Source organism: Hemiscyllium ocellatum, chromosome 12 (genome assembly GCF_020745735.1).
Source record: "Hemiscyllium ocellatum isolate sHemOce1 chromosome 12, sHemOce1.pat.X.cur, whole genome shotgun sequence".
Lineage (NCBI taxonomy): Eukaryota > Metazoa > Chordata > Chondrichthyes > Orectolobiformes > Hemiscylliidae > Hemiscyllium > Hemiscyllium ocellatum.
The window spans coordinates 53,503,059-53,529,162 of NC_083412.1; the positions used below are offsets into that span (position 1 = coordinate 53,503,059).

At 41.3% G+C, this 26,104-nt stretch overlaps 1 protein-coding gene across 2 annotated transcripts in view; it reads left to right on the forward strand.

The window, feature by feature from the left end:
* Positions 1 to 26,104, forward strand: part of usp9 (ubiquitin specific peptidase 9) — a 275,529-nt gene that overhangs the window by 208,300 nt on the left and 41,125 nt on the right. For both annotated transcript variants that reach the window (XM_060833551.1, XM_060833552.1), the window contains 5 exons: positions 557 to 698; positions 4,918 to 5,668; positions 15,136 to 15,259; positions 18,747 to 18,972; positions 20,772 to 20,901. In XM_060833551.1, the coding sequence (XP_060689534.1) occupies positions 557 to 698; positions 4,918 to 5,668; positions 15,136 to 15,259; positions 18,747 to 18,972; positions 20,772 to 20,901 (1,373 nt within the window). The remainder of the gene's footprint in view (positions 1 to 556; positions 699 to 4,917; positions 5,669 to 15,135; positions 15,260 to 18,746; positions 18,973 to 20,771; positions 20,902 to 26,104) is intronic.

Sequence of the window (26,104 nt, forward strand, 5' to 3'; positions counted from 1 at the left end):
TCAATATTATTCACTTTGTTCTTAATTTGATTATTGAAAATTTCCTGCTAGTCTTTCAGTTTGTAACTTGTGAATAGAGGAAATATTTACCTTCGATTTGAAAGTAACTAATAATAGTTGGTTATTCTACCAACCAGTAATGTGGTTTTCCTGCGATTGTCGTTTTCTCTTGTATTGGGCTCCAAATCTTGGGCTTGAATTGATCCTGTTAAAATACCCTACAAGCTCAGATCTTAAAGCACCCCTTTCCCCCCTCCAAATTCCCACATTATCTCAAAATTCCCCAAGCTATATACTCCGGTTGTGTCTCACTCTACATGTGATCTCCTTTGTGACCATGCACAGCACATTGGTGTATGTGAGCTGTTTGTCCCTATCTACTGTAGTCAGTGTTCTGAACACTATCAAATTCTATCCCACCCTTCTCCTTCTTCCACTAGTCTCTGTCCTCTTGAATTCTATCATTATTTTCATAAAAGTTTATAATATTTCCACACTTTCTATTGTGATATACTTCTGGTGTCGTGATTGCAATACATTTTTACTTTTTTTTAAGATATGAATGTGAGGAATCCTTCACAACACTGAATGTTGACATTAGAAATCATCAAAATCTGCTTGATTCACTTGAACAGTATGTCAAAGGAGACCTACTGGAAGGTGCCAATGCATACCATTGTGAGAAATGCAACAAAAAGGTAAGCAATTTTCTCTTAAATTCTTAGTTCTTAATCCATGACACTTTAAGTATTTTGTGATTTGACTTCTATTTGAGAATTTCAAAGATCGCATGCTTTCTTCCATTCAGTATGTACACAGATTTGGATTAAAGATTGTTATCCACCAGGAAGCACCAACCTCATAGGCATGTTGTTCTCCCTCATTAATCAAGACCGTTTTAATTGATGCATTGGTAAACCAAGGTATCAGTTGCTTATGTTAGTAACAACGCATCATTCACCAGTTATTGCTCAGTGTTGCAATTGTTTATTCATAATTAGGTTTATCCTTTCTTTCCTCCTTGGGATCATGTTTGCTGTCATTTTGATGGTAACTATTAATGCTTGAATTCTTTTCCCCTATATAAGTGGATCTTCGGTAGTGTTTCCTGTAGGGATAACAAAATACACATTTTGAGAGATACATAATGGCGACAGTGGGGAAGGGAGAGTGGAGGAGATCACATGGAGAGGTCAAGGAGAGGAATTCGGAGTAGAGAAAGAGGTCCTTTGTGTGCTAATGTAACTCATAACAGTCTCTTAATTGTTGCATGGCTCTCCAGTGAGAATTCAGGCATGAGCAGCCCTGTAGGGATTTTAACAAAAGGACCTGCAAAAATATTTCTGAAAATCCTGTTGGAAAGTTTGAACTATGATTCATGCATCATTATTCTTAGTGCTGCAGTCTTGTGGGACATCTACCAGCCATCAGGCTGCCCGTGCTGGAAAGTATGAATAAATGGATGCTAGCCCCAGCTTGCAGTGGGCTGAAATGCCATCTTCCATACTATAGATTTCTAATTCAATAATATCTTTTGCTTTTGGCAACAACTTGATTGGGGTGATTTAGGTTGCAGCACTGGAATGTGCCACTGACATTCTGTTTATAAGAATGAAACGACATCTGAGAGATATAGGGTTAGGACAGCAATGCAGAATTAACCAGAATATGTACCTGTTGGTGAGGAAGAGAATTGCTAAACATTAAATGTTAGGAGAATTCCATTCAATATAGAGTCATAGTCATACAACATGGAAACAGATCCTTCGATCCAAATCATCTGCACCGAACAGAGATCCCAATCTGATCTCGTCCCAGCATTTGAAAGAAATCCATTGTTTAGCAGTTATTAAGCCCTCCAGCTGCTCAACAGCTGACAACTAATTCAGCTACCTTGAGAGGTTAACAGCTTCACACAGGTTTTCTTTGTCTTATGCTGCCACTGCACCTTTAGTCCCTCCAAGTGTTGAACTACAAAGCTTTTTCCTCCAGCTTTAAATATTCACTGGGCTAATTTCTGTGACCAGTGCCTTCATAACCTGACCAACTATTGTCATCTCCCACCATTTCCTCCGTGTAGATGCACTGCTGCTTCAAAACCTAGGAAGCTAATATTAAAATAGTCCCTCACATTGTATAAATAAGAACTTTTGTAGAGATTAGCAAACATGTTATGATTATAAGTTGAAGCCCATCTCTTGATGTATGTGATAGCAGATCTAATGTGTGAGGTGGATATGTTGAAATAACTGGATTGAGAATTTCACCATCGCTGCTTATAGCGGTTGTTCAGAGATTGTGAGGGGGAATATGTTCTCTTTTTCCAGTCCGCTTAGTGCAATGTAGTTGTCATTTTCCAGTACCTTGAAAACATCCATTTTTCAGTTGTATCATGTGAGCTAAATTAGTGGCAGTTGGCTGTGTAATCCAAAATACAAAGTTTGTCCTGAAAACCATAAATGGTGGAGATTACAGCGGGTCAGATGGCATCCATTGAGTGAGCGCAAACTAACATTTCGAGGTCAGATGACTCTCTTGTTCAGAGCTGAAGTGAAGTGTCGAGGAGATAGCATGTATGTTACAACTTTGGGTGGTGGTAAAAGTGCAATTTTTAAGCGTTTGTGAGCTATATTCTCTCAAGTTTAAATTCAAAGATCTTTGATTAAGGTAGTCCTCTGATAACAAATCACAATCTACATATTTCCCCAATGCCTCTCCAACACTTAAAAATCACAAGTCAGGACTGTGATAGAATGCACTGAACTGGGGCCGAGAAGCTTGACATCATGCAGGGCAAAGTCTGCTTGATTGGCACCTCATCCATCACATTCAACATACTGTTCCTGCACCATCATGCATAGTAGTAGAACTGTGCACCATATGCAAGATGAATTGCAGTAATGCATTCAGGCTGTTATGTTATCATTCCAAATCTGCAATCTACTCCTTCAAGAGGACGAAGGTGCAGGTGCATGCAAATGCTACTATTTACAATTTCCCTTCTAAATCATCCTCCATCCAAGTTTGGAACTATATCACTGTTGCTTCATTGTTTCTTGATCAACTTTCCTGCAGCTCCCAAACTATAGTTGACCTAGTGTCCAAAGAGCTGAAAATGTGTTGCTGGTTAAAGCACAGCAGGTTAGGCAGCATCCAAGGAACAGGAAATTCGACGTTTCGGGCATAAGCCCTTCATCAGGAATCCAGTGCCCGAAACGTCGAATTTCCTGTTCCTTGGATGCTGCCTAACCTGCTGTGCTTTAACCAGCAACACATTTTCAGCTCTGATCTCCAGCATCTGCAGACCTCATTTTTTTACCCCTAGTGTCCAAAGACTTCAGTTTAAGTAAGTACCTCACCACCACCACCTCCAGGGCAACTGGAAGCAGTCAGTAAATGTTGTTCACGCCTGTGACTCCCGCATATCTGAACAAATTAGTATAAAATTAGAGTGTGATGTCATGCAGCTAATTGTTGCATCCACACTGGAGGGATTCGGGGACTCTACAAGACCCTAGAACCTTGCATGAAATAATGACTGGTTAATGTTTTTGGTATTTGATCAAGGTGTTGACTAGGTTAAGTGAAGAACTCTTTCTCTGAACTGTGCCATGGAAAGTTTAAACTGCTGTGAGGTGCAAAGTTAAGGTCACATCTAGAAAATGATAAAAGTATTGTTCACATTAAAAGTAGTTTGCTATTTAATTATCCTGGTCTATAATCAAATCCAAAAAAAACCTTTCTCTGTCTTTTACCACCTTTTTAGACAAAAACCTATCAAGTAAATGGAAATCTACCATGCAAAACTGTTTTTAGAAGAGATTTGAAACATTTACCATACTTACTTTGTAAAATACTTCCAAATCTCATTCTTGTGTTAGGTTCTGATCTCTTCTTGCCTGATATTTGTAATTATGCAAACTGTGTTGGTTACAGATAGGATGAAGGCTGACAGAAGTTTGTGATGTTGCAGTTTTAGATTAGATTAGATTCCCTACAGTGTGGAAACAGGCCCTTTGGCCCAACAAGTTCACACTGACCCTCCAAAGAGTAACCCACCCAGACCCATTTCCCTCTGGCTAATGCAGCTAACATTACGGGCAATTTAGCATGGCCAATCCACCTAACCTGCACATCTTTGGACTGTGGGACGAAACCGGAGTACCTGGAGAAAACCCACGCAGACACTGGGAGAATGGACAGACTCCACAGGGACAGTTGACCAAGGTTAGAATTGAACCTGGGATCCTGGTGCTGTGAGGCAGCAAGGCTAACCACTGAACCACCTTGCCGTCCTAACTTCAAACTGTTTAGTTAGTTATCTGAACCCTTCATAAGTTTGTTATCAAGAAGTCGATACCCATGTCTTAACTGTTGGTATTTCATAAGACTAAAGTAATGTTCTGTATGTTCTGTACAAGTGTTGCTGTAAACTGAAAGATGAATTTGTTGGTTAGCTGCTGTACATCTCAGTTGAATGTCCACATTATACATAGTTAAAAATCATACAACACCAGGTTATAGTCCACGTTTAATTGGAAGCACACTAGTTTTCGGAGTGACACTCCATCAGGTGGTAGGGCCTGATGAAGGAGCATCGTTACGAAAGCTAGTGTGCTTCCAATTAAGCCTGTTGGACTATAACCTGGTGTTGTGACTTTTAACTTTGTGCACCCCAGTCCAACACCAGCATCTCCAAATCATGCCTATTATATGTGATTGGGTGAAGTACAGGATAACTGACTGCAGCTGTACTCTATTATTTCCTGTTTTAGGAAAGGCATATAAAGAGAGAATATATGAAAGAAAATATACTAAAAAGTTGTGTTCTCTTGTATAGGCTGAGGTTTCTTTTGATATTTATATTTGTGTAATTGCTTCTTAAACATTATATTTAATGTCTTTTCTGTTTTGCAGGTTGATACAGTGAAGCGTTTACTAATCAAGAAGCTGCCACCAGTTTTAGCAATTCAACTGAAGCGATTTGACTATGACTGGGAAAGGGAATGTGCAATTAAGTTCAATGACTATTTTGAATTTCCACGAGAGCTGGATATGGAACCTTACACTGTGGCTGGGGTTGCCAAATTGGAAGGGGATGACATCAACCCAGAAAATCAGTTGATTCAAAATGACCAGCCAGATAACGAGCAGCCTGGTAGCACTAAATATAGACTGGTTGGTGTTTTAGTGCATAGTGGTCAGGCAAGTGGAGGACATTATTATTCATACATCATTCAACGAAATGGTGGAGATGGTGAGAAAAACAAATGGTATAAGTTTGATGATGGTGATGTAACTGAGTGCAAAATGGATGATGATGAAGAAATGAAAAACCAGTGCTTTGGTGGCGAGTATATGGGTGAAGTTTTTGACCATATGATGAAACGAATGTCATACAGGCGGCAAAAGCGATGGTGGAATGCTTACATACTGTTTTATGAACGTATGGACACACTAGCTAAAGATAATGAATTAATTAAGTACATTTCTGAGCTGGAGATTAGTATAAAACCACACCAGATAAAAATGCCAAGTGTCATTGAACGAAGTGTACGAAAACAGAATGTGCAGTTCATGCACAACAGAATGCAGTATAGCCTGGAGTATTTCCAATTTATTAAGAAACTACTGACCTGTAACAGTGTCTACCTGAATCCTCCACCTGGTGAGTATACCTTCTGTCTTGGCTAATATTATATTTCATCTTAAGGAATGCAAAATCATTTATTTCATAGTTGGAATTTTACTGATGCCAACTTTTAAGATCTCTGTTTGAAAGTAAAGGTTTGTGAAAGTGTATGTTGTCCGTAAAGTGTTTATGGTCAGATACTAAGTGCTAACGGTATACAGTTTATTTTAAAGTGAGGTTTTTACAATCTGGCCAGCCAGCAATGCATTATGTTACAAAGTTCAAAAGTACACAAGATGCAATGTTATTTTACCAGTCTCAAGTGAATTCTGTATTCATAGTACACTTAGTGAAGAGTATTTCAATGTTATTGGCCCATTAGCACTTCAGGAAGGTGTTAAGTAACCTTCCATGAGGTTTTGAAACTCAGACTTTTAACTGGAGCAATCCCAATCTAATCCCACAGCTCCACTTTTTAATCAGAAGCTGGTCTGATGAGTGTTATGTTGATATGTTATACAAATTACAGAATTATTACAGTTCAGAAGGAGGCCTTTTGGCCCATCATGCCTACAATGGTTCTTCAAATAAGTATCGTCGCTTACTGCCAATCTCCTTTTTCCTCCTACCTTTCTGCATGAGTTATATCCAGATAATCATCCAGTGCTCTCTTGAATGGTTCAATTGAAACTTCCTCCTCCATATTTCCAGGCAGTGCATTGCAGACTGTAATTCTTTGCTGTGTAAAATTCTATGCTTTTCCACCATATCATCCAACATCACTTTAAATCTGTGCCCTCTTACTCTTGTAACTTGAATGAGTGGAAAAAGCTGCTGTCTCTTTTATCCATTCAGCCCACTCGTGAAGTTGCAAACATCTATAAAATGTTTCTCTCCCAGAAGAACAGGCCGAACTAGTTCAGTCTCCACATAACTGAAGTTTCTATTCATGGAACCATTCTTGTTTTTAAGAAAAGTACTTTTGTCAAACTGTTCAGAATTGCTGTCCCACACCTCTGGAGCCCGTGGAGCTTGAAACAGGAAATAATCCAGGGGTAGGGACACTCTCACTGCACCAAAATTGCTTCTATGTTGACATGTATTCATGTCTTACTATGATGTAGGACCCAAAACTGCATGCAGTATTCCAGATGAAATCTAAGTAGTATTTTGTTAAAAGTATGGTTGCAAACTAACAGTTTGGTTCACCTTCCTAGAAACATTCCAGTTTAAAATAATTCTTTGAAATTTGCATCGCATGTAGGCAGAACCATTAAAGTGCTTAGCACTCTTGTCTTCAATGCTTAAACTTTTGAGTGTTGGAGTTGGGATTTCATGTTGAGGTTGTTACAGGATGTTAGTACTCCAGAAGGGGGCTTGCCGTGTACAGTTCTGGTAACCCTGCCATAGGAAGGATATTAAATTGGAGAAAGTTGAGAAAAGATTTATCAGAATGTTGCCATCTATGGCTGGTTTGAGTTGTAAAGATATTTAGAACTTATTTCACTGGAGCATTTATGGGTGACCTTACAGAGGTGTATAAAATCCTGAGGGGCATAGGTAAGGTAAGAGGAGAAAGATTTTGCAAAGGACATGAGGGCAACTTTTTTCACACAGGAAGTGGTGGAAACAGGACATTTATAATATTTGAAAGACATTTGGATAAGTACATCAACAGCAAAAGTTTAGAGGGATATGGGCCAAATCGAGTGGGACCAGTTTGGTTTTGATACATCGTTGGTTTGGACTAGTTGGACGAAAGGGTCTGCATCTGCTCTTTTCCAGAAGAGCGATACCACCTCCTTTTAGCTGATAAGGAAGCAAATACTGTATCAATGTACCACCTACTTTGTGGAAGGTAACGGCAACCAAATTGCCTGTGTAACTGTTACTTACAATCAACAGAAGCAATGGGTGCATTAACAGTGTACAGGGGAACCTTGATTATCTGAATGAGATGGGCGTGCACTATTTCATTCGAATAATCGATTATTCAATTAAATGCCTTTCCTCTGGGACCTGAGTTTTTAAAGTCTGCTCCCATTCAGGAGACTGTAGCAGCACACCGCGCAAGACTCCGCCCCCAATACTGCCCCCCGACCACCCCCCAAATCCTGTCCAATGGTTAGGGTATAACACTATGTAGAATTCCAGTAAACTGTAGGGGGAGAGAGAGGGAGGTCAGTCATTTGGAGACTCTGCCTGTTTAATCACTGTAAACAAACGACACAATCACTGTTGGAAGCACGTCTTTAATGTTTCTACTAGGACCTCGAGATCTCCTTCGGATAATCAGATTTTCAGATAATTGGTGTTTGCATAATTGAGGTTCCTCTGTAGTTGATTTGGAATGCATGCACTACCCTTGCGTTTCTGGTGTCCTAGCATGTGGAAACTGAAAAGGCTCATGACTTCACAGCTAACTTGTTTTCCCTTCAAGGCCAAAGCATTTAAGTTGCATGTGCCCTTGTTTTATTGTAGTGAGACCTCAGTAAATAAGTAAGTGTAGCACATTTGCCATTGTACCAGCCTGTTTGCACAACTAAAACTGCATTTGCTGCTTTGTAGCAAACAAAACGAAAAAACTGTGGCTGTTGGAAATCAAAAATAGAAATTGCTGGAAAATTCAGCATGTTTCTGAAGAAAGGTCACTGGACCCAAAACATTAACTCTGCTTTCTCTCTACAGATGCTGCCAGATATGAATTTCTCCAGCAATTTGTTTTTGTTTGCTAGTCTATGCGTTGTGTGTCAGATAGATTGTTTAGAATGAGGGTCTCAAATTCGGATTTCAAAATTGTGCATTCTTTAGTCTATTCTTTTTATCAAGAAATGGGATGTCACTTACAGCTTTGTCCAATATTAAGCTATAGAAAAATAATATGCAACAATCCTTATTTGCAAAAGTGCAATGAAAACCAATCACAGTAGCACGTTCCTCGCTTCTAAGCTTAGCAAAAGAAAATGAAGGTATAGTTTTAAAACTTTGATGGTAAATTGGCAGATTTTATATTGGCCAAACTATATAGTGAGTAACTAAAATTGGCAAATGCTAACTTTCATTTCCGCTCAGGGCTGTGGATCAAATTCAAAATTAGTGTTCACTTTATATTTTTAGATTAGATTAGATTACTTACAATGTGGAAACAGGCCCTTCGGCCCAACAAGTCCACACCGACCCACCGAAGCGCAACCCACCCATACCCCTACATTTACTCCTTACCTAACACTATGGGCAATTTAGCATGGCCAATTCACCTGACCCGCACATCTTTGGACTGTGGGAGGAAACCGGAGCACCCGGAGGAAACCCACGCAGGCACGGGGAGAACGTGCAAACTCCTCACAGTCTGTCGCCTGAGTCGGGAATTGAACCCGGGTCTCAGGCGCTGTGAGGCAGCCGTGCTAACCACTGTGCCACGCACTCTAATACGCATGCATTTGTCCTCAAACCACTAAGCTTGAATTATTGTATCCCTCTGGCCTAAATTAATTCTCTCACCCTGAATTGCAAAATCCTGTCATTGCCATGTATCAATTGTGACCCATTAGCTCAGGTATCTCAGAACTGAAATTCTTCTTGGAATCAAACATGACTTGCTTCAGTTCAGTGGGTTCTGAGATAGCTGTTCGATTGACTGTGATCTGCATGCTGTGCCGGGACAGGTGATGCATGAAAGGTTGGATAAGTCATTGTTTTGAGGTTTATACACTTCCTTTGACGTCTCTGCATGCTCCCACGAAGTGTATAAACGTGTTTGGTTCTTTCCTGACTCAGCTTTCTCCATTTTGATCAGTCATAAACCAGAATCTCTCCTGAGTTATTGGGTACGTTTGATCTTTTTAGGGCTGGTTTGAGGTCATTGGAATGCATTTCTGAAGTCCTTGTGGAAGTGTTCTTAATGGCAAACTCCATACGTATGCCAGTTCATTTACAGGTTTGATTTTTTTTCACACGACATGCAAAGCTGAAGTAGTTTTCAGGAGCTGCGCAGAAGACCGTAGCTCCATGGTACAGGAAGTTATTCATTTGCAGGATGAAACAAAGACTGTATATTTCTAAAGAACCATCTGAAACTAGCTCCATAAGTGAGTCAAGGCTTTATTAACGCATAAAACTGATCAACTCAGAGCAATTTAGCCCTTGAAAATGATGACAATAGAGTACCAGAGTAAATGATTAAGGGAGTTAGGGCAGAGGAAGGGAAAGAGTTGTTGTATTAGTTTACTTCAGCTTTTCCTAAACATTTTCAGCCTCCGGAATATTTCCTGCACAAAAGGAAGGAAACTAAAGCAAGCAATTTGGTATCTGAGTCTGAAGTTTAAATGTAATATAGCACCTGGTGATGAGGTTAATGAAGCTTACTTTCAAAGTATAAAATCAATAAAATAATTAAACTTTTCCATGAAACACATGAAGGATGGGCAATGATGTCACAGTTGTCGCATGTGGGAGCCCCTGGATGGCATGCTGATCAAGAGCAAACCTGTCTGGGGCAAGTGTGTGAAATTCAAGGAGCTTCACTTAAGAGTATGAGTTGGAAACTGAACTACAGATACTGTATTGCGTGAGAGAGGGGAAATTTACTTGATTCAGTCATCATGGCCCATGTAGTTAACAACAATATGGGCAGCACAATGGAGGTGGTCAGTATGAGAAGCTGAGTGCCAAATTAGAATCAGAACCTCAAGTTGTAACCTCTGATTATTACCTGAGCCACATGTTCACTGGCATATAGAGCAAGTCAGCTTAGAGAGATGAATGCCCAGCTCAAAGATTGTATGTGAAGTGAGTCCAGCCCAAGGAACAGAAACAAAGTGCTGGAGAAGCACAACAGGTCTGACATCTGTGGAGAAAAAACAGTTAATGTTTTGAGTCCAGTGACTCTTAATCAGAATTTTGCATTTGCACTAGCTCCAGGAGTGGGGAAAGTGGGGGCTGTACCTATCTTCTGAACTGTCTAAGTCAGAGAAAGTTTTGAATTGAAGGGACAAGGGATCAAGTATGGTAAAATGTTGTATATCAAAGTGTCCAAGACAGGGTAAGGGAGAAATTATAATTTGGGATGTAAGAGTCAGAAGTAAAACAAAAATCTGGAAATACACTAACAACTGCGATACTGTTGTTAGAATGATTAGAAAAAGACAAAAGTAAAAGCTCTGTATCTGACTTGTGTAGCTTTCTGAATTAAGTAAACAAATAGTGCACATTGAAGTTCCTAAATATGCACTGATAGCCAAATGGAATTGTATCTGCCAAAATTAATCCCTGAATGTTAAAGGATCTATGATACTTGATTTTGATTTGAAGTAGAAGGATAGTATTGTTAATCAAAATGACACTTGTACATTATTTAGAGATGACCACAGTTCAGCAACCAGGATATTGAATTGGTTTGGGTGGAGGTACAAAAAGTGGGCAAAGAAGTCATTTGTGGAAATAGTCTGCAATGTGGGGCAAACTAAATAAGGGGATTGCAATAATTGTGGCTAACTTCAATTTGGATACAAGTTAGCAAAACTTAGATTGACTGGTGAGTCTGGATAAGCCGAACACACAATGTTTTCAAGGGAGTTTGGAGCAACAGAATTTTGAGCCCTCAGAAAGCAGATTATACCACACCTGGAATTGTGTATTGCGACATGTTTAATTAATGACCTTGGAGTCAAGGGACCTCCAAGATAGCAGTGACCACAGTGTGTTTGAATTTTATGTCCAAATCAAAAGGAAGAAGGTTGGGTCTAACACAAATGTCTTAAACTTTAAATACTGTGTTAGTGTGACAACTGACTTAAGTGAGTTGGCATGCTGAATTGGAGTGTGATCTAAAGAGGGATAGTTGAAGGAGATATTTCAGATTACTTAGTATATTCAAAGAGGAGGAAGGGAAGACTGCAGATGCTGGAGATCAGAGTAAAGTGTGATGCTGGAAAAACAGCAGGTCAGGCAGCATCCGAGGTGCAGGGGAATCGACATTTTGGGCATAAGCCCCTCATCAGCAATGAGGCTTGTATGCCAAGAGAGTAAAGAGATAAATAGGGTAGAGGGGATGTACTGGGGGGTAGGTACCTGAGAGTGTGATAGTTAAATGCAGGTGGGGGTAATGGTGAAGTGAAGGTCAGAGAGAAGGGTGGAGCAGATGTGTGGGAAGGAAGATGGACAGGTCATGAGGGTGGTGCCAAGGTTGGATCTGGGATAAAGTGAGGGCAGGGGAAATGAAGACACTGGTGAAATCCACATAGCTTGAAAGGTCTCAAGGTGGAAGATGAGACATTCTTCCTTCAGGTGTCAGGTAGTTAGGATTTGGTGATGGAGGACCAGCATGTCCTTGGCCGTAGCAGAGGGGGATTTAGTGTTTGGCAATGGGGCGGTGGGGTTATTGTATGTGTGTATCCCAGAGATGTTCTCTGAAGCATTCTGAAAGTAGACATCCTGTCTCCCCAATGTAGAGGAGACCGCATCAGGAGCAACAGATACAATAAATGACATGTGGAAGTGCAGATAAATCTCTGATGGATGTGAAAGGCTCCTTTTGGGGTCTTGGAAGGAGGTGAGGACGCAGATTTTGCAATTCTTGTGGTGGCAGGCGAAGGTGCCAGGAGGGGAGTATGGGTTGATGGGGGGGGGGCGGGGTGGGGGGGGGGCATGATCCTGACTGTTGCAGAGGGCATGGTCTTTAATGGAATGCAGAAAGAGGTGGGGAGGGGAGGGAAATATATCTCTAGTGGTGGGGTCTGCTTGTAGGTGGCGGAAATGGTGGAGGATGATGCAATGTATCCGAAGATTGGTGGGGTGGAAGGTGATGACCAGCGGGGTTCTGTCCTTGTTGCAGTGGAGAGGTGGGGTTCGAAGGTAGAGGTGCGGGAAGAGGATGAAATGTGCTGGAGGGCATCATCGACCACTTAGGAGGGGAAATTGTGGTCTTTGAAGAACGAGGCCATCTGATGTATTCTGTGGTGGAACTGATCCTCCTGGAAGCAGAAGTGGCAAGAAGTAAAGGAACCTGAATAAAGAATAATGTTTTGACAGGAGGCAGGGTGGGAGGAGGTATAGTCCAGGTAGCTGTGGGAGGTGGTGGGTTTGTAGAAGACAGCACCAGGGACCCAGGTTCGATTCCCTCTGGTGACTGGAGTTTGTACATTCTCCCCATGTCTGTGTGGGTTTCCTCAGGGTGCTCAGGTTTCCTCCCACAGTCCAAAGAGGTGCAGGTCGGGTGAATTGGCCATGCTAAATTGTCCATTAGTCAGAGGGAAATGGGTCTCGGTGGTTACTCTTCGAAGGGTCAGTGTGGACTTGTTGGGCTAAAGGGCCTGTTTCCACACTGTAGGGAATCTAATCTAAAAAAATCTGTATTGTCAGTCACTGTTGATGGAGATGAAGAGGTCCAGGAAGGGGAGGGTGGTGTCCAAGATGGTCCAGTTGAAGTTAAGGTTGGGGTGGAATGTGTTGGTGAAATTGAACTGTTCAACCTCCTCGTGGGAGCACAATGTAGCATCAAAAAAAATCAACAATGTAGCGGAGAAAAAAGTGGGGAATGGTGCCGGTGTAGCTATGGAAGATGGACAGTTCCACATACCCAGTGAAGATGCCCATGGCTACCCCTTTGGTCTGGAGGAGATTGGAAGTGGGAGAAAAAGAAGGCCTTGCCATCCATAGTTAACTAAAGAAGTTAAGGAAAGTATCAAACTTGAGTAAAGCAGATGTGTGCAGAGACAATGGCTGGTCAGGCGATTGGTCAGATTGCAAAGAAAGCAGAAAATGATTAAAACATTAATCGAATGAAGAAATTTATACAAGTGGAAACTAGATAGCAATGTTAAAATGAGTAGCAAGAGTTTCTACAGGTATTTTGTTTAAAAAGTGTGTGCGTTGATCCTCCAGAGAATGAAATTAGTGAAATCTACTATTCTTCTGTTGATTTTAAGGAAATGGCAGATGAAATACAGAATTTTCTGCTCTCTTCACAAAACAAATATAAAAATGTTTTGGTGTTCCTGTAAACTAGGAGGTGAAAGAGAAATGGGAGCAATGAAATGACTCTCAAGGGAGGGGGCACAAAGCAAACAGATGGAGCAACAGGTTGACAAGATTCAGGTGTTTTAATGCATGAATCACTAAGTTGATATGCAAGTACAGCACGTAATCAAGGAGACCAATGGTGTGCTGTTCTTCATAATGAGAGAACTTGACATGATCTGAAGGATGCTATGCTTAAGTTAGGCAGAACATTTGTGAGACTACATCTTGGATGCTACGTTTTTTTTCAAATCTTATTTAAAGACACGGATTAGAATTTTTTTCTGAGGCTTGTGAAACTCTGGAAGATACTACCTTGGAAGGTGGAGGAGATGAAATCACTCAATGTTTTTAAAGGGGTGATAGAATCTTGCTAAGCAAGGGAATATTCTAAGGTTTTCTGAGATAGACAGGACTAGGGAAATTAAATACAAAGCAATCCGCATGATCATTTTGAATGGTCAAGCAGACTTGATGCCTCAAAATGATTGACTTACACTCCTATTTCTTATGGTCCTTTTTAGAAGATAACTGAAAGTCAGTTTAGATGGTAGAAACAGAGGTCTACATCTGTCCACAAATTTTAAAGTGATAGGGCAACTAGTAAAAGCATTAAAAAGATTCATGCATCCTTGACTTGGTTAGAGGATTTAATTACTAAAGAAGAGGACATTGTACTAAATCTTTGCATGCATTCCTTTTGTTTTCCCACATCTGTTGTGATCTTACACATCAATGTATTGCATTTCTTTCATCGTTGTTACCAGCTTCCTAAATGCTTGTATGGTTGCAAGTTACATAATTGGATGGTTCTGAAGAATCAGCATGATTCTGTGGACTAGCCAGTCTCCTTTGTTGTTTCATCTTATCAAGCCACTATTTCTGAAAGAACACTATTTTTAGCAGCTGCTGCAGGAAATCTATTACATTGATGTTAGAAGCGTTTAGTTATTTATTCAAACGCGGGTTGTTTATTTCTGGAAACTTTTATGAATTTGTGTTACGATAGAAAAACTTCAGTAATTTGTGATGCGGTCTGTCATGCTGGAAAGGAGTGATGAATTCAAAGCTATGGCACCAAAAGTTCTCCTCCACTGTGATTATTCCTTGTGTCATATCACGGTGTGTTAAATGCAAATTAATGAAAGATTGATTACTCTGATTAATCAACAATGCCTCGATAATTCTGTGAGAATGGAGGTTGTGAACTGGATGTCAGTTCACAATCCAGTTCTGTTTTAAATATTTGTTTTTGGAAAATTGCCAACAACTTGAAGTGGAGTGCTAAATCCCTGTCAGCCGACTATTCAATTAGAGCATTGAGGTTTGATTCAATGATGTAGAAAGTTAAAACTTGATCAAGTAAGTCATGACAGCTAGAAATATTTTACGTTAATCGTTTGAAATGTTCTGTTGAGGTGATGTCTGAAAAATTAAAATGAGAAAGCTTGTTAGCATTTGTTTCTCAATCATTTTTTCTTATGCAGGGCAAGATCATCTCTTACCAGAAGCTGAAGAACTGGCTATGATCAGTATTCAACTTGCTGCGAGATTTTTGTTTAATACTGGGTTTCACACAAAGAAAATAGTCCGTGGTCCAGCAAGTGAATGGTGAGTCTTTCTTGTCATCAAAATTTGATTTCTTTTCACCAAGCTGGGCGCAGATGTTGTTTTGAACTGTGCAATTTAGAAGTGAAAACTTTATTGTTTGTGTTTATTGAAAGCCAGGCTGTTAACAGTTCAAGTGTGGATAAAATGGGGAGTTGGTCTATCAATAAAGGGAAGAATGGTATTTATACTTAAAACAAGAAGTTGGGGGTAGGGCAGATAGTTGTGGGTGTAGGGTAGCTGTGAGGTGAAAGTGTGAGTGGATTTGTCAGAGACGGAGCTCAGAGAGAGAGAGGGTCATTGTTGATAGTAAGCCAAGGATATAGTACTGCTCGTTAAATAATAATGGAAATTCAGTAATTGAAAATGTGTTGGTTACGCTCAAAATAATCAATTTGAAAAATGTGGAGAGGTGGGATGATTTTTGCCATGAAATTGTCAAAACTTGATATTGAGTCCTGAATACTGCAGGATTTCAAATTCGATGAGATGCTGTTCCCCCAGTTTGCGTTGGAAGGAGAAGGAATATGGAGTTGAGGTTTAATCAAGGATCTTACTGAAAGATGAAACAGGTTCAATGGGCAAAAGTGGCCTACTTCTGTTCTTAACTCATTTGTAAAAATATAATTTAGATATTCATGCAACTCTGACACTCTACATCAATAGTTTAATTGTTCATTTTCGCCAGCATTGAAACAGTGCTAACTTTAAAACAAAAGAACTTACAGCTTGTTTGTAGTGGTGGGTGAATTGTGAAAAAAGCCTCTGATAATCATGGCACTTTCAGTGGCTGGTATGGTGAATCTAACTGGAGAGGAAAACTGTTTGGGAAAGGGTAGGGATGGGTAAATTTACATTTTCCATGATGGAATATTTGGAAGCAAAATTTTCTGCTGCCCTCCCCTCTTTTTCTTCTATTGCTTGACGATGGTGGTGTCATGATACTTCCACACTGGTCTTTGTGAGACCCTGTCTCTAGTTAAGAGCTGTCCTGTGTGGATCTACATAAGAAGGAAAGAAATGCACTGGCTATTGCCCGTGCAACCAAATTCGAGAAATTTTGTTCCTCAGGTGAGAGAGGAAAGCAATTTTTGTTTACTTTGTAAAATTAGTTTTCCCCTCTCCCCTTCCCCACTAATTGCTCCAAATGATTATGTAAGCATCAATCTAGACAGATTCTGTTGATTTACAAGAGGATTTGGCTTAGCTGATCCTTTACTCAGTTCTTCATTGAATTAATAAATCCAGTGCATGTATGACTAAATAGTGCTATTACCCATTGAAGAAATAGCCTTGTCATTCTGGGGAGTAGGTTTCCTCGCTGAGCTGTAGGTTTGATATCCAGGCGTTTCATTACCAGGCTAGGTAACATCATCACTGGCGACCTCCAAGTGAAGCGAAGCTGTTGTCTCCTGCTTTCTATTTATATCTTTCTCCTGGATGGGGTTCCTGGGGTTTGTGGTGGTGTCATTTCCTGTTTGTTTTCTGAGGGGTTGATAGATGCCATCTAGATCTATGCGTTTGTTTATGGCATTGTGGTTGGAGTGCCAGGCCTCCAGGAATTCTCTGTTATGTCTTTGCTTAGCCTGTCCCAGGAAAGCTGTGCTGTCCCAGTCGAAATGGTGGTTTTTTTTCATGTGTGTAGGGCTACGAGGGAGAGAGGGTCATGTCTTTTTGTGGCTAGCTGGTGTTCGTGTATCCTGGTGGCTAACTTTCTTCCTGTTTGTCCTGCGTCGTGTTTGTGGCAGTCTTCGCATGAAATTTTGTAGATGACGTTGGTTTTGTCCATGGGTTGTACTGGGTCTTTTAAGTTTGTTAGCTTTTGTTTGAGTGTGTTGGTGGGTTTGTGTGCTACTAGGATTCCAAGGGGTCTTAGTAGTCTGGCTGTCATTTCTGAAACTTCTTTGATGTATGGTAAGGTGGTTAGGGTTTCTAGCTGTGTTTGGTCTGCTTGTCATGAGGAATCTGCGCACTATTATTTGAGTATCCGTTCTTCTCGAATATGTTGTATAGGTGGTTCTCTGTTTTCCGAAGTTCGTCTGTGCTGCAGTGTGTGGTGGCTCGTTGGAATAGTGTTCTGATATAAAGAACTACACGCAAGACTGAAATACCTAGTAGAAGAGTCACAGCACTCCATCCACTCCACCCAGGAATTCCTAAAAATCAAAAACACCAAAATAGAGGAAGACGAAGCAACGATCTCATTTGACGTAACAGCACTGTTCACCTCCATCAGCCTCGACCTGGCAAAGGAAACACTTACCACACTTTTTGAAGAGACCATCACACACACACCAACCACCATTAATCACATTACCAACGAAAACATCATGAAGCTAGTGGACCTGTGCCTCACCACCCACTTCACTTTCAATCACATTGGTTTGTTTGTAGACTATGTTGTTATAAGTGAAGTGGGTGGTGAGGCACAGGTCCACTAGCTTCATGATGTTTTCATTGGTAATGTGATTAATGGTGGTTGGTGTGTGTGTGATGGTCTCTTCAAAAAGTGTGGTAAGTGTTTCCTTTGCCAGGTCGAGGCTGATGGAGGTGAACAGTGCTGTTACGTCAAATGAGATCGTTGCTTCGTCTTCCTCTATTTAGGTGTTTTTGATTTTTAGGAATTCCTGGGTGGAGCGGATGGAGTGCTGTGACTCTTCTACTAGGTATTTCAGTCTTGCGTGTAGTTCTTTGTATCAGAACACTATTCCAACGAGCCACCACACACTGCAGCACAGACGAACTTCGGAAAATAGAGGAGAACCACCTATACAACATATTCAAGAAGAACGGATACTCAAATAATAGTGCGCAGACTCCTCAAGTACAAACCATGACAAGCAGACCAAACACAGCTAGAAACTCTAACCATCTTACCATACATCAGAGAAGTTTCAGAGATGACAGCCAGACTACTAAGACCCCTTGGAATCCTAGTAGCTCTCAAACAAAAGCTAACAAACCCAAAAGACCCAGTACAACCCATGGACAAAACCAACATAATCTACAAAATTCCTTGCGAGGACTGCCACAAACACTATGTAGGACAAACGGGAAGAAAGTTAGCCACCAGGATGCACGAACACCAGCTAGCCACAAAAAGACACGACCCTCTCTCCCTCGTAGCCCTACACACGGATGAAAAAAATTCACCATTTCAACTGGGACAGCACAGCTATCCTGGGACAGGCTATTAACCCCTCCAAAAACGAACAGGAAATGACACCGCCACAAACCCCAGGAACCCCATCCAGGAGAAAGATATAAAGCAGGAGACAACAGCTTCGCTTCACTTGGAGGTCGCCAGTGATGATGTTACCTAGCCAGGTAATGAAATGTCTGGATATCAAACCTACAGCTCAGCGAGCAAACCTACACCCTAAACTTTAACCTGAGCTACTAACCTTGCTTGTCATTCTGTTTTTGCATTTTAGACTGTACTCTACATTGTGTAATTTTTTTTGAGGAAAGGTCTCTTTTTACCCAACAGGTATGATGCATTGTGTATCCTGCTCCGTCACAGCAAGAATGTACGCTGTTGGTTTGCACATAATGTTCTTTTTGCCTATCCAAATCGCTTCTCAGAGTACCTTCTGGAATGCCCCAGTACAGAAGTGAGGAGTGCTTTTGCTAAGCTCATTGTATTTATTGCACATTTCTCCTTGCAAGATGGACCATGCCCCTCTCCTTTTGCATCCCCAGGACCTTCCACTCAGGTAAGAATGTTCATAAGCTAGGCAGATACGAGCTTGTTTGTTTTGTAGAATGTTTTCACAAGAAAAACATTTTAATTGTGCACTTCCATTCTTATGAAGGAATTATGTCTACAATGTTGTAATCTGCTGTTACAACCAACTTTGTTTCTTATGTGTTCTAAGCATCTAAACCTTTTCCTTTTATACTGCATTTGTATAGTCCACTATCTGTTGATTTGCAAAATCCGCTATTTAGAGGCAGCAGTGTTGTGTTATATTGAAAGGTGGAAAATAATTCTGTTCCAAATCTTTTAGTTATATAAATCACATTTGTAAAACCTGAAATAGTTAATTAAATAACATTGCAGCCTGCTCAGAAAATGAGCATTAGACCAACAACTCTTTAACTATATGTTACTTAGCACGATATTTTGGAAACTGTTATACAAATTTATGTAATTAGGTAATGGACTGAACAGCAGGAGACGTGTAGTAGAGATTGTGGCCGTGTACTCTAAGTTGGCAGGCTGTAATGGTGAAATTCTTAGAATAGAACTTAAATCAATTCATACATTTCTTCCCCGCCCCTCTTTCTTTCTTCCCCGCCCCTCTTTCTTTCTTCCCCGCCCCTCTTTCTTTCTTCCCCGCCCCTCTTTCTTTCTTCCCCGCCCCTCTTTCTTTCTTCCCCGCCCCTCTTTCTTTCTTCCCCGCCCCTCTTTCTTTTCCCCCTGCCCCCTCTCCTTTTCCCCCTGCCCCTCTCTCCTTTTCCCCCTGCCCCTCTCTCCTTTTCCCCCTGCCCCTCTCTCCTTTTCCCCCTGCCCCTCTCTCCTTTTCCCCCTGCCCCTCTCTCCTTTTCCCCCTGCCCCTCTCTCCTTTTCCCCCTGCCCCTCTCTCCTTTTCCCCCCCCCCCCCCCCCCCCCCCCCCACCCCGAAAAGACATCCACCTCGTCTACTGCATCCATTGCTCTCACTGTGGCCTCCTGTACGTGGGGGAGACAGGGCATCAATTTGTAGAATGGTTCAGCGGGACATACTCCAAAAACACCCACTGCCCTGTCGCCAACCACTTCAACTCCCACTCTTAAGCACATGCAAGTCCTGAACCATCTCCAGCGCCAAACCAAACCCACTCCCAAACTAGAGGAAGAAGGCTTTATCTTCCTCCTCAGGACCCTCCAACTTGGCACTACCCTCTTGATCTGTCGTACCTGTCCATCTTCCTTCCCACTTACCTCCTGCACCCTCTCACCTAAATCCACTTAACACCTCTGCCCCACCCTTCTATTATCTCTCAGCCCCCTTCCCCCTCCACAATTCTGATGAAGAACTTATGCCCAAAATGTCGACTCCAGCTGCTCCGCTGCTGCCTGAGCTGCACTGCTTTTCCAGTGCCACTCTTTTTGGCTCTGCTTGTTCAATTAGAATATATAAGTCCTCTTCAAATCAGTTTTCTATCTGTTTCTTCTTCACCCCTTCAGATTCATTGTTCTGCCAAGTGAAGTACTTTCTTTTTAAGAAACAGTACCGTAATGAATATTCTTACAGGAACTTTAATCAATTTGCTGCTGATCAAAAGTTTGTCATGCAGGATGTTCATATTGGACATAGAAGTCCAATGTTCTTGGTACATGATCGGTCCAAAGAGATTGCCAAAACTCTCCAATTAATAATGACCATTTGGGACAAGTGAATCAGCAAGGAGTTGCAGCTTGAAGAAGAAACAAGAAAAGTCATCTTAACAGAAGTGTTTAATTAATAAAAAGTTTTTGAATTGTTGTGAATTAGACCGAGTTGTTTTTTAAACTATTTGTGCTGTACAGGCTTTCGATAATTTAAGTCTCAGCGATCACCTTCTCAGAGCTGTTCTGAACCTACTCCGACGAGAAGTTTCTGAGCATGGACGGCACTTGACACAGTACTTCAACCTCTTTGTTATGTATGCCAATCTGGGTAAGGACATCACTAACTGTCTCACTTTAATAATTTTTGCTTCTGTTTTTACCATGTATTCACAGAAATCTTCAGCAATTTTTCATTTTGAATACAGAGCGGTGAGTTTTTGTGCAAAACTTTGCATATCTGAATAATGTTTTGAAAGTTTTTTGTAAGCTGTAATCATTTTGTGGCATAAAATCTCCTTGCTCTTCTATTCCAACAGTAGCTTCTAATTTAAACAAAATGAAGGACACACTTGTAAACCCTTTCAGCTTTTTTAAAGTTGTGGCTAATCATTTCTGTTCACAGCCTGATTTGTCAGAATGCCAACATAAACTCAGGTACTCAGTACCATCAAAGAGAACCATAAAAACAGCCAAAGAAACAATGACCATGGGACAGTGTTTTTGATTGTATTTTCAAAACCATATTCTGGACTTCATGACATTAAACAAATTTTGCCATTATGGATCATCTGTTCATTTTGGCCAGGGTTAATATTCGCGATGGACCGAGTTTTCTTTCTTCTTTGTGTTGATTGTGACCCTTTTCAAATTTCTGTTGGAGTGTGTTACTGTGAAAGACTTAGAAGCTTGCTAATTATTATAATGCTGAATGTCCTCAGTGATGCATAATTGTGCAGACTTGTGTGTTCTTAAAAATTACAATATATCTGGATTGTCTTTTCATCATATAGTCTAATGCAACAACTTGAGCAGTTTCTTTGAGAATTTTGGGTAGCCAGTCAGGGGCATGGTGTCCTCTGGAATGAAAGTTGGCAAGCTTTAGGTCCTTGTAAAAATGTAACTTTTGGAAAAGAACATAAATAGGAACAGGAATAGGCTATATGGCCGCACTAGCCTGCTCTGCCATTCGGTAGGGTTATGGCTGATCGAATATGCCTCATGAATACTTTCCTGAATTTTTCCTATAACCCTTGATTCCCCGACTGATCAAGAATTTCTCTCTCAGCCTTAAATATGTACAAGGGCTTTGCTCTCACAGCTCTCTTGGCAAAGAGTTTCAACGGTACTCAACCCTCTGAGAGAAGAAATTCCTCATCTCAGTCTTAAATTGGCAGCCCTTTATTCTGAGACGATACTCTCTGTCCTGTTGTTGGCATTTTGAAAATGTTATCTTGCTAGCACTTATCACAATTCTCTTTCTCTTTCCTATCCCTTTTCTCACTCTACAATTCATGCATATGTATGTGCTGGTTATTACTTTAATTCAGATTTGAATGACTTGGTACCCTGATTCTTGGTATAAATGTGATGACATGAAGAAACAAGCTCAGATAAAGTCATAGAGATGCACATCATGGAAACAGACCCTTCGGTCCAACCCGTCCGCGCCGACCGGATATCCCAACCCAATCTAGTCCCACCTGCCAGCACCCGGCCCATATCCCTCCAAATCCTTCCTAATCATATACCCATCTAAATGCCTCTTAAATGTTGCAATTGTACCAACCTCCACCACATCCTCTGGAAGCTCATTCCATACACGTATCACTCTCTGTATGAAAAAATTGCCCCTTGGGCCTCTTTTATATCTACCCCCTCTCACCCTAAACTAATGCCCTCTAGTTCTGGGCTCCCTGACCCCAGGGAAAAGACATTGTCTATTTATCTTATCCATGCCCCTTATAATTTTGTAAACCTCTATAAGGTCACCCCTCAGTCTCTGAACTCCAGGGAAAACAATCCCAGCCTGTTCAGCCTCTCCCTGTAGCTCAGATCCTCCAACCCTGGCAATAACCTTGTAAATCTTTTCCGAACCCTTTCAAGTTTCACATCTTTCCAATAGGAAGAAGATCAGAATTGCATGCAATATTCCAACAGTGACCTAACCAATGTCCTGTACAGCCGCAACATGACTTCCAAACTCCTGTACTCAATACTCTGACCAATAAAGGAAAGCATACCAAATGCCTCCTTCACTATCCTGTCTACGTGTGATTCCATTTTCAAGGAACCTGCACTCCAAAGTCTCTTTGTTCAGCAACACTCCCTAGGACCTGTGGATAAGTCCTGCTAAGATTTGCTTTCCCAAAATGCAGCACCTCACATTTATCTGAATTAAACTCCATATGCCACTTCTCAGCCCATTGGCCCATCTGGTCCAGACCCTGTTGTAATTGGAGGTAACCCTCTTCGCTGTCCACTACAGCTCCAATTTTGGTGTCATCTGCAACCTTACTAACTGTACCTCTTATGCTCGCATCCAAATCATTTATGTAAACGACAAAAATTAGAGGGTCCAGCACCGATCCTTGTGGCACTCCACTTGTCACAGGCCTCCAGTCTGAAAACAACCCTCCACCACCACCCTCTGTCTTTTACCCTCGAGCCAGTTCTGTATCCAAATGGCTAGTTCTCCTTGTATTCCATGAGATCTAACCTTGCTATTCAGTCTCCCATGGGGAACCTTGTCGAACGCCTTACTGAAGTCCATATAGATCTCACCTGCTGCTCTGCCCTCATCAATCTTCTTTATCACTTCAAAAAATCTCAATCAAGTTTGTTAGACATGATTTCCGATGCACAAAGCCATGTTGACAATCCCGAATTAATCCTTGCCTTTCCAAATACATGTACATCCTGTCCCTCAGGATTCCCTCCAACAACTTGCCCACCACCGAGGTCAGGCTCACTGGCCTATTGTTCCCTGACTTGTCTTTAGTGCCCTTCTTAAGCAGTGGCACCGCGTTTGCCAACCTCCAGTCTTCCGGCACCTCACCTGTGACTATCGATGATACAAATATCTGAGGCCCAGCAATCACTTCTCCAGCTTCCCACAGAGTTCTCGGGAACACCTGATCAGGTCCTGGGGATTTATCCACTTTTAACCATTTCAAGACATCCAGCACTTCCTCCTCTGTAATCTGGACATTTTGTAAGATGTCACCATCTATTTCCCTATAGTCTTTATCTTCTGTATCCTTTTCCACAGTAAATACTGATGCAAAATATTCGTTTAGCATCTCCCCCATTTTCTGTGGCTCCACACAAAGGCCGCCTTCTGATCTTTGAGGGGTTCTATTCTCTCCCTAGTTACCCTTTTGTTCTTAATATATTTGTAAAAACCCTTTGGATTCTCCTTAATTCTATTTGCCAAAGCTATCTCATGTCCCCATTTTGTCCTCCTGATTTCCCTCTTAAGTATACTCCTCCTTTCTTTATACTCTAAGGATTCACTCGATCAATCCTGTCGAAACCTGACATATGCTTTCTTCTTTTTCTTAACCAAACTCTCAATTTCTTCAGTCATCCAGTATTCCCTATACCTACCAGCCTTCCCTTTCACCCACCAGCCTTCCCTTTCACCCCGACAGGAATATACTTTCTCTGGATTCTTGTTATCTCGTTTCTGAAGGCTTCCCGTTTTCCAGCTGTTCCTTTACCTGCGAACATCTGCCACCAACCAGCTTTCGAAAGTTCTTGCCAAATACTGTCAAAATTGGCCTTTCTCCAATTTAGAACTTCAACTTTTAGATCTGGTCTACCCCTGAGCCATGTTTCCGTAATTGCTATGATATCCCAGTCCCATGTTCCTAACCATGCCCTGAGGTCATCTGCCTTCCCTGTTAGGCCTCTTGCATTGAAATAAATGCAGTTTAATTTATTAGTCCTACCTTGTCCCTGCCTGCCCTGACTGTTTGTTTGACTCACTTCTGTTCTCAGCTGTACCAGTCTCAGATTGATCTCTTTCATCATATCTCCCTGGGTTTCCTCCTCTTTCCCCCCCCCCCCCCCACCCCCACCTCACTAGTTTAAATCCTCTCAAGCAGTTCTAGCAAATTTCCTTGCCAGTCTCCTTCCAATTTAGGTGCAATCCATCCTTCTTGTACAAGTCACCTCTACCCCAAAAGAGATTACAATGATCCAGAAATGTGAATCCTTCTCCCATACATCTTGGCATTAAAGATTCAAACGACTGAACTGAGTTAACATTTGAATTCCTTTTGAGGATTGTGGAGTCATGAGAGCTTGAGTGTTAGGGTTTTGGGCTGAGAGAATGGATGGATGTTGTGCACCTGAGACCAGGGTAGGCAAACTGTTTTTCTTTAATCTTATCACTTGCTTCTAATACTTATTTAAAGTTGCAGTGATTATGCAGAATTGAAAATAGATGACTGGTGATATCGTGAGCTCCTACATTAATTTATTTGAGGCATTGACTGTAAGAGTCCTGTAAGGAATATATTTAGGCTGCTCATTCTAGAATGGACATCAATGCCAAATCTTGTTTCTGACTTGCTTTCTAATTTGCTTACTCTGAGGGATTACTCAACTGGTGTAAGAAATAGTAAAGTTCTGACCTGGGTGCATGCAGTGTTGATGATGGCACTTCAAACTGGTAAAGTCAATGTCTTTTCAAATGCTTATATCTCTGAACAAAGTGTACTCCACAAATGCTGGATGTTGAAATATTTTTAAAATTGATCTTATACATGTGAAATTCCTGCACTTCTCCAGCAGTTGTTCTCAGTTCATCAAACCAAAGATCTCAAATGCTTTAGTTCAAGCATCAATCTGAAGACTGTGTTCAAGATGATCACCCCAATTTCTCCAGTGTCTCACCACCATCATTAATTGATTTCCTTCTGTACTGTTTCCAGCTATATACTTCAGAAGTGTGACACTCAAAATTGACCACACAACTTTAGCGACCTAACTAGTACTTAAAGGTTTTATCTATCATCTTTCCTTTGCCTTTATTAACAGAGGTGTAGAATGTAAAGGATTCCATTTTTTTAAAACTGTCTTCTCAATTTGTTATGCCATCTTGCATCTTCAAAGTCTCAAAATACATGCCTTCACATCTCTTTTCCACTACCCTTTTTGAAATTATGCCATTTGTTAAAGGGCGGCACGGTGGCACAGTGGTTAGCACTGCTGCCTCACAGCGCCAGGGACCTGGGTTCAATTCCCGCCTCAGGTGACTGACTGACTGTGTGGAGTTTGCACGTTCTCCCTGTGTCTGCGTGGGTTTCCTCCGGGTGCTCCGGTTTCCTCCCACAGTCCAAAAGATGTGCGGGTCAGGTGAATTGGCCATGCTAAATTGCCCGTAGTGTTAGGTAAGGGGTATATGTAGGGGTATGGGTGGGTTGCGCTTCGGCGGGTCGGTGTGGACTTGTTGGGCCGAAGGGCCTGTTTCCACACTGTAAGTAATCTAATCTTTATTTTACCTCATCTCATTCTTCCTACCATAA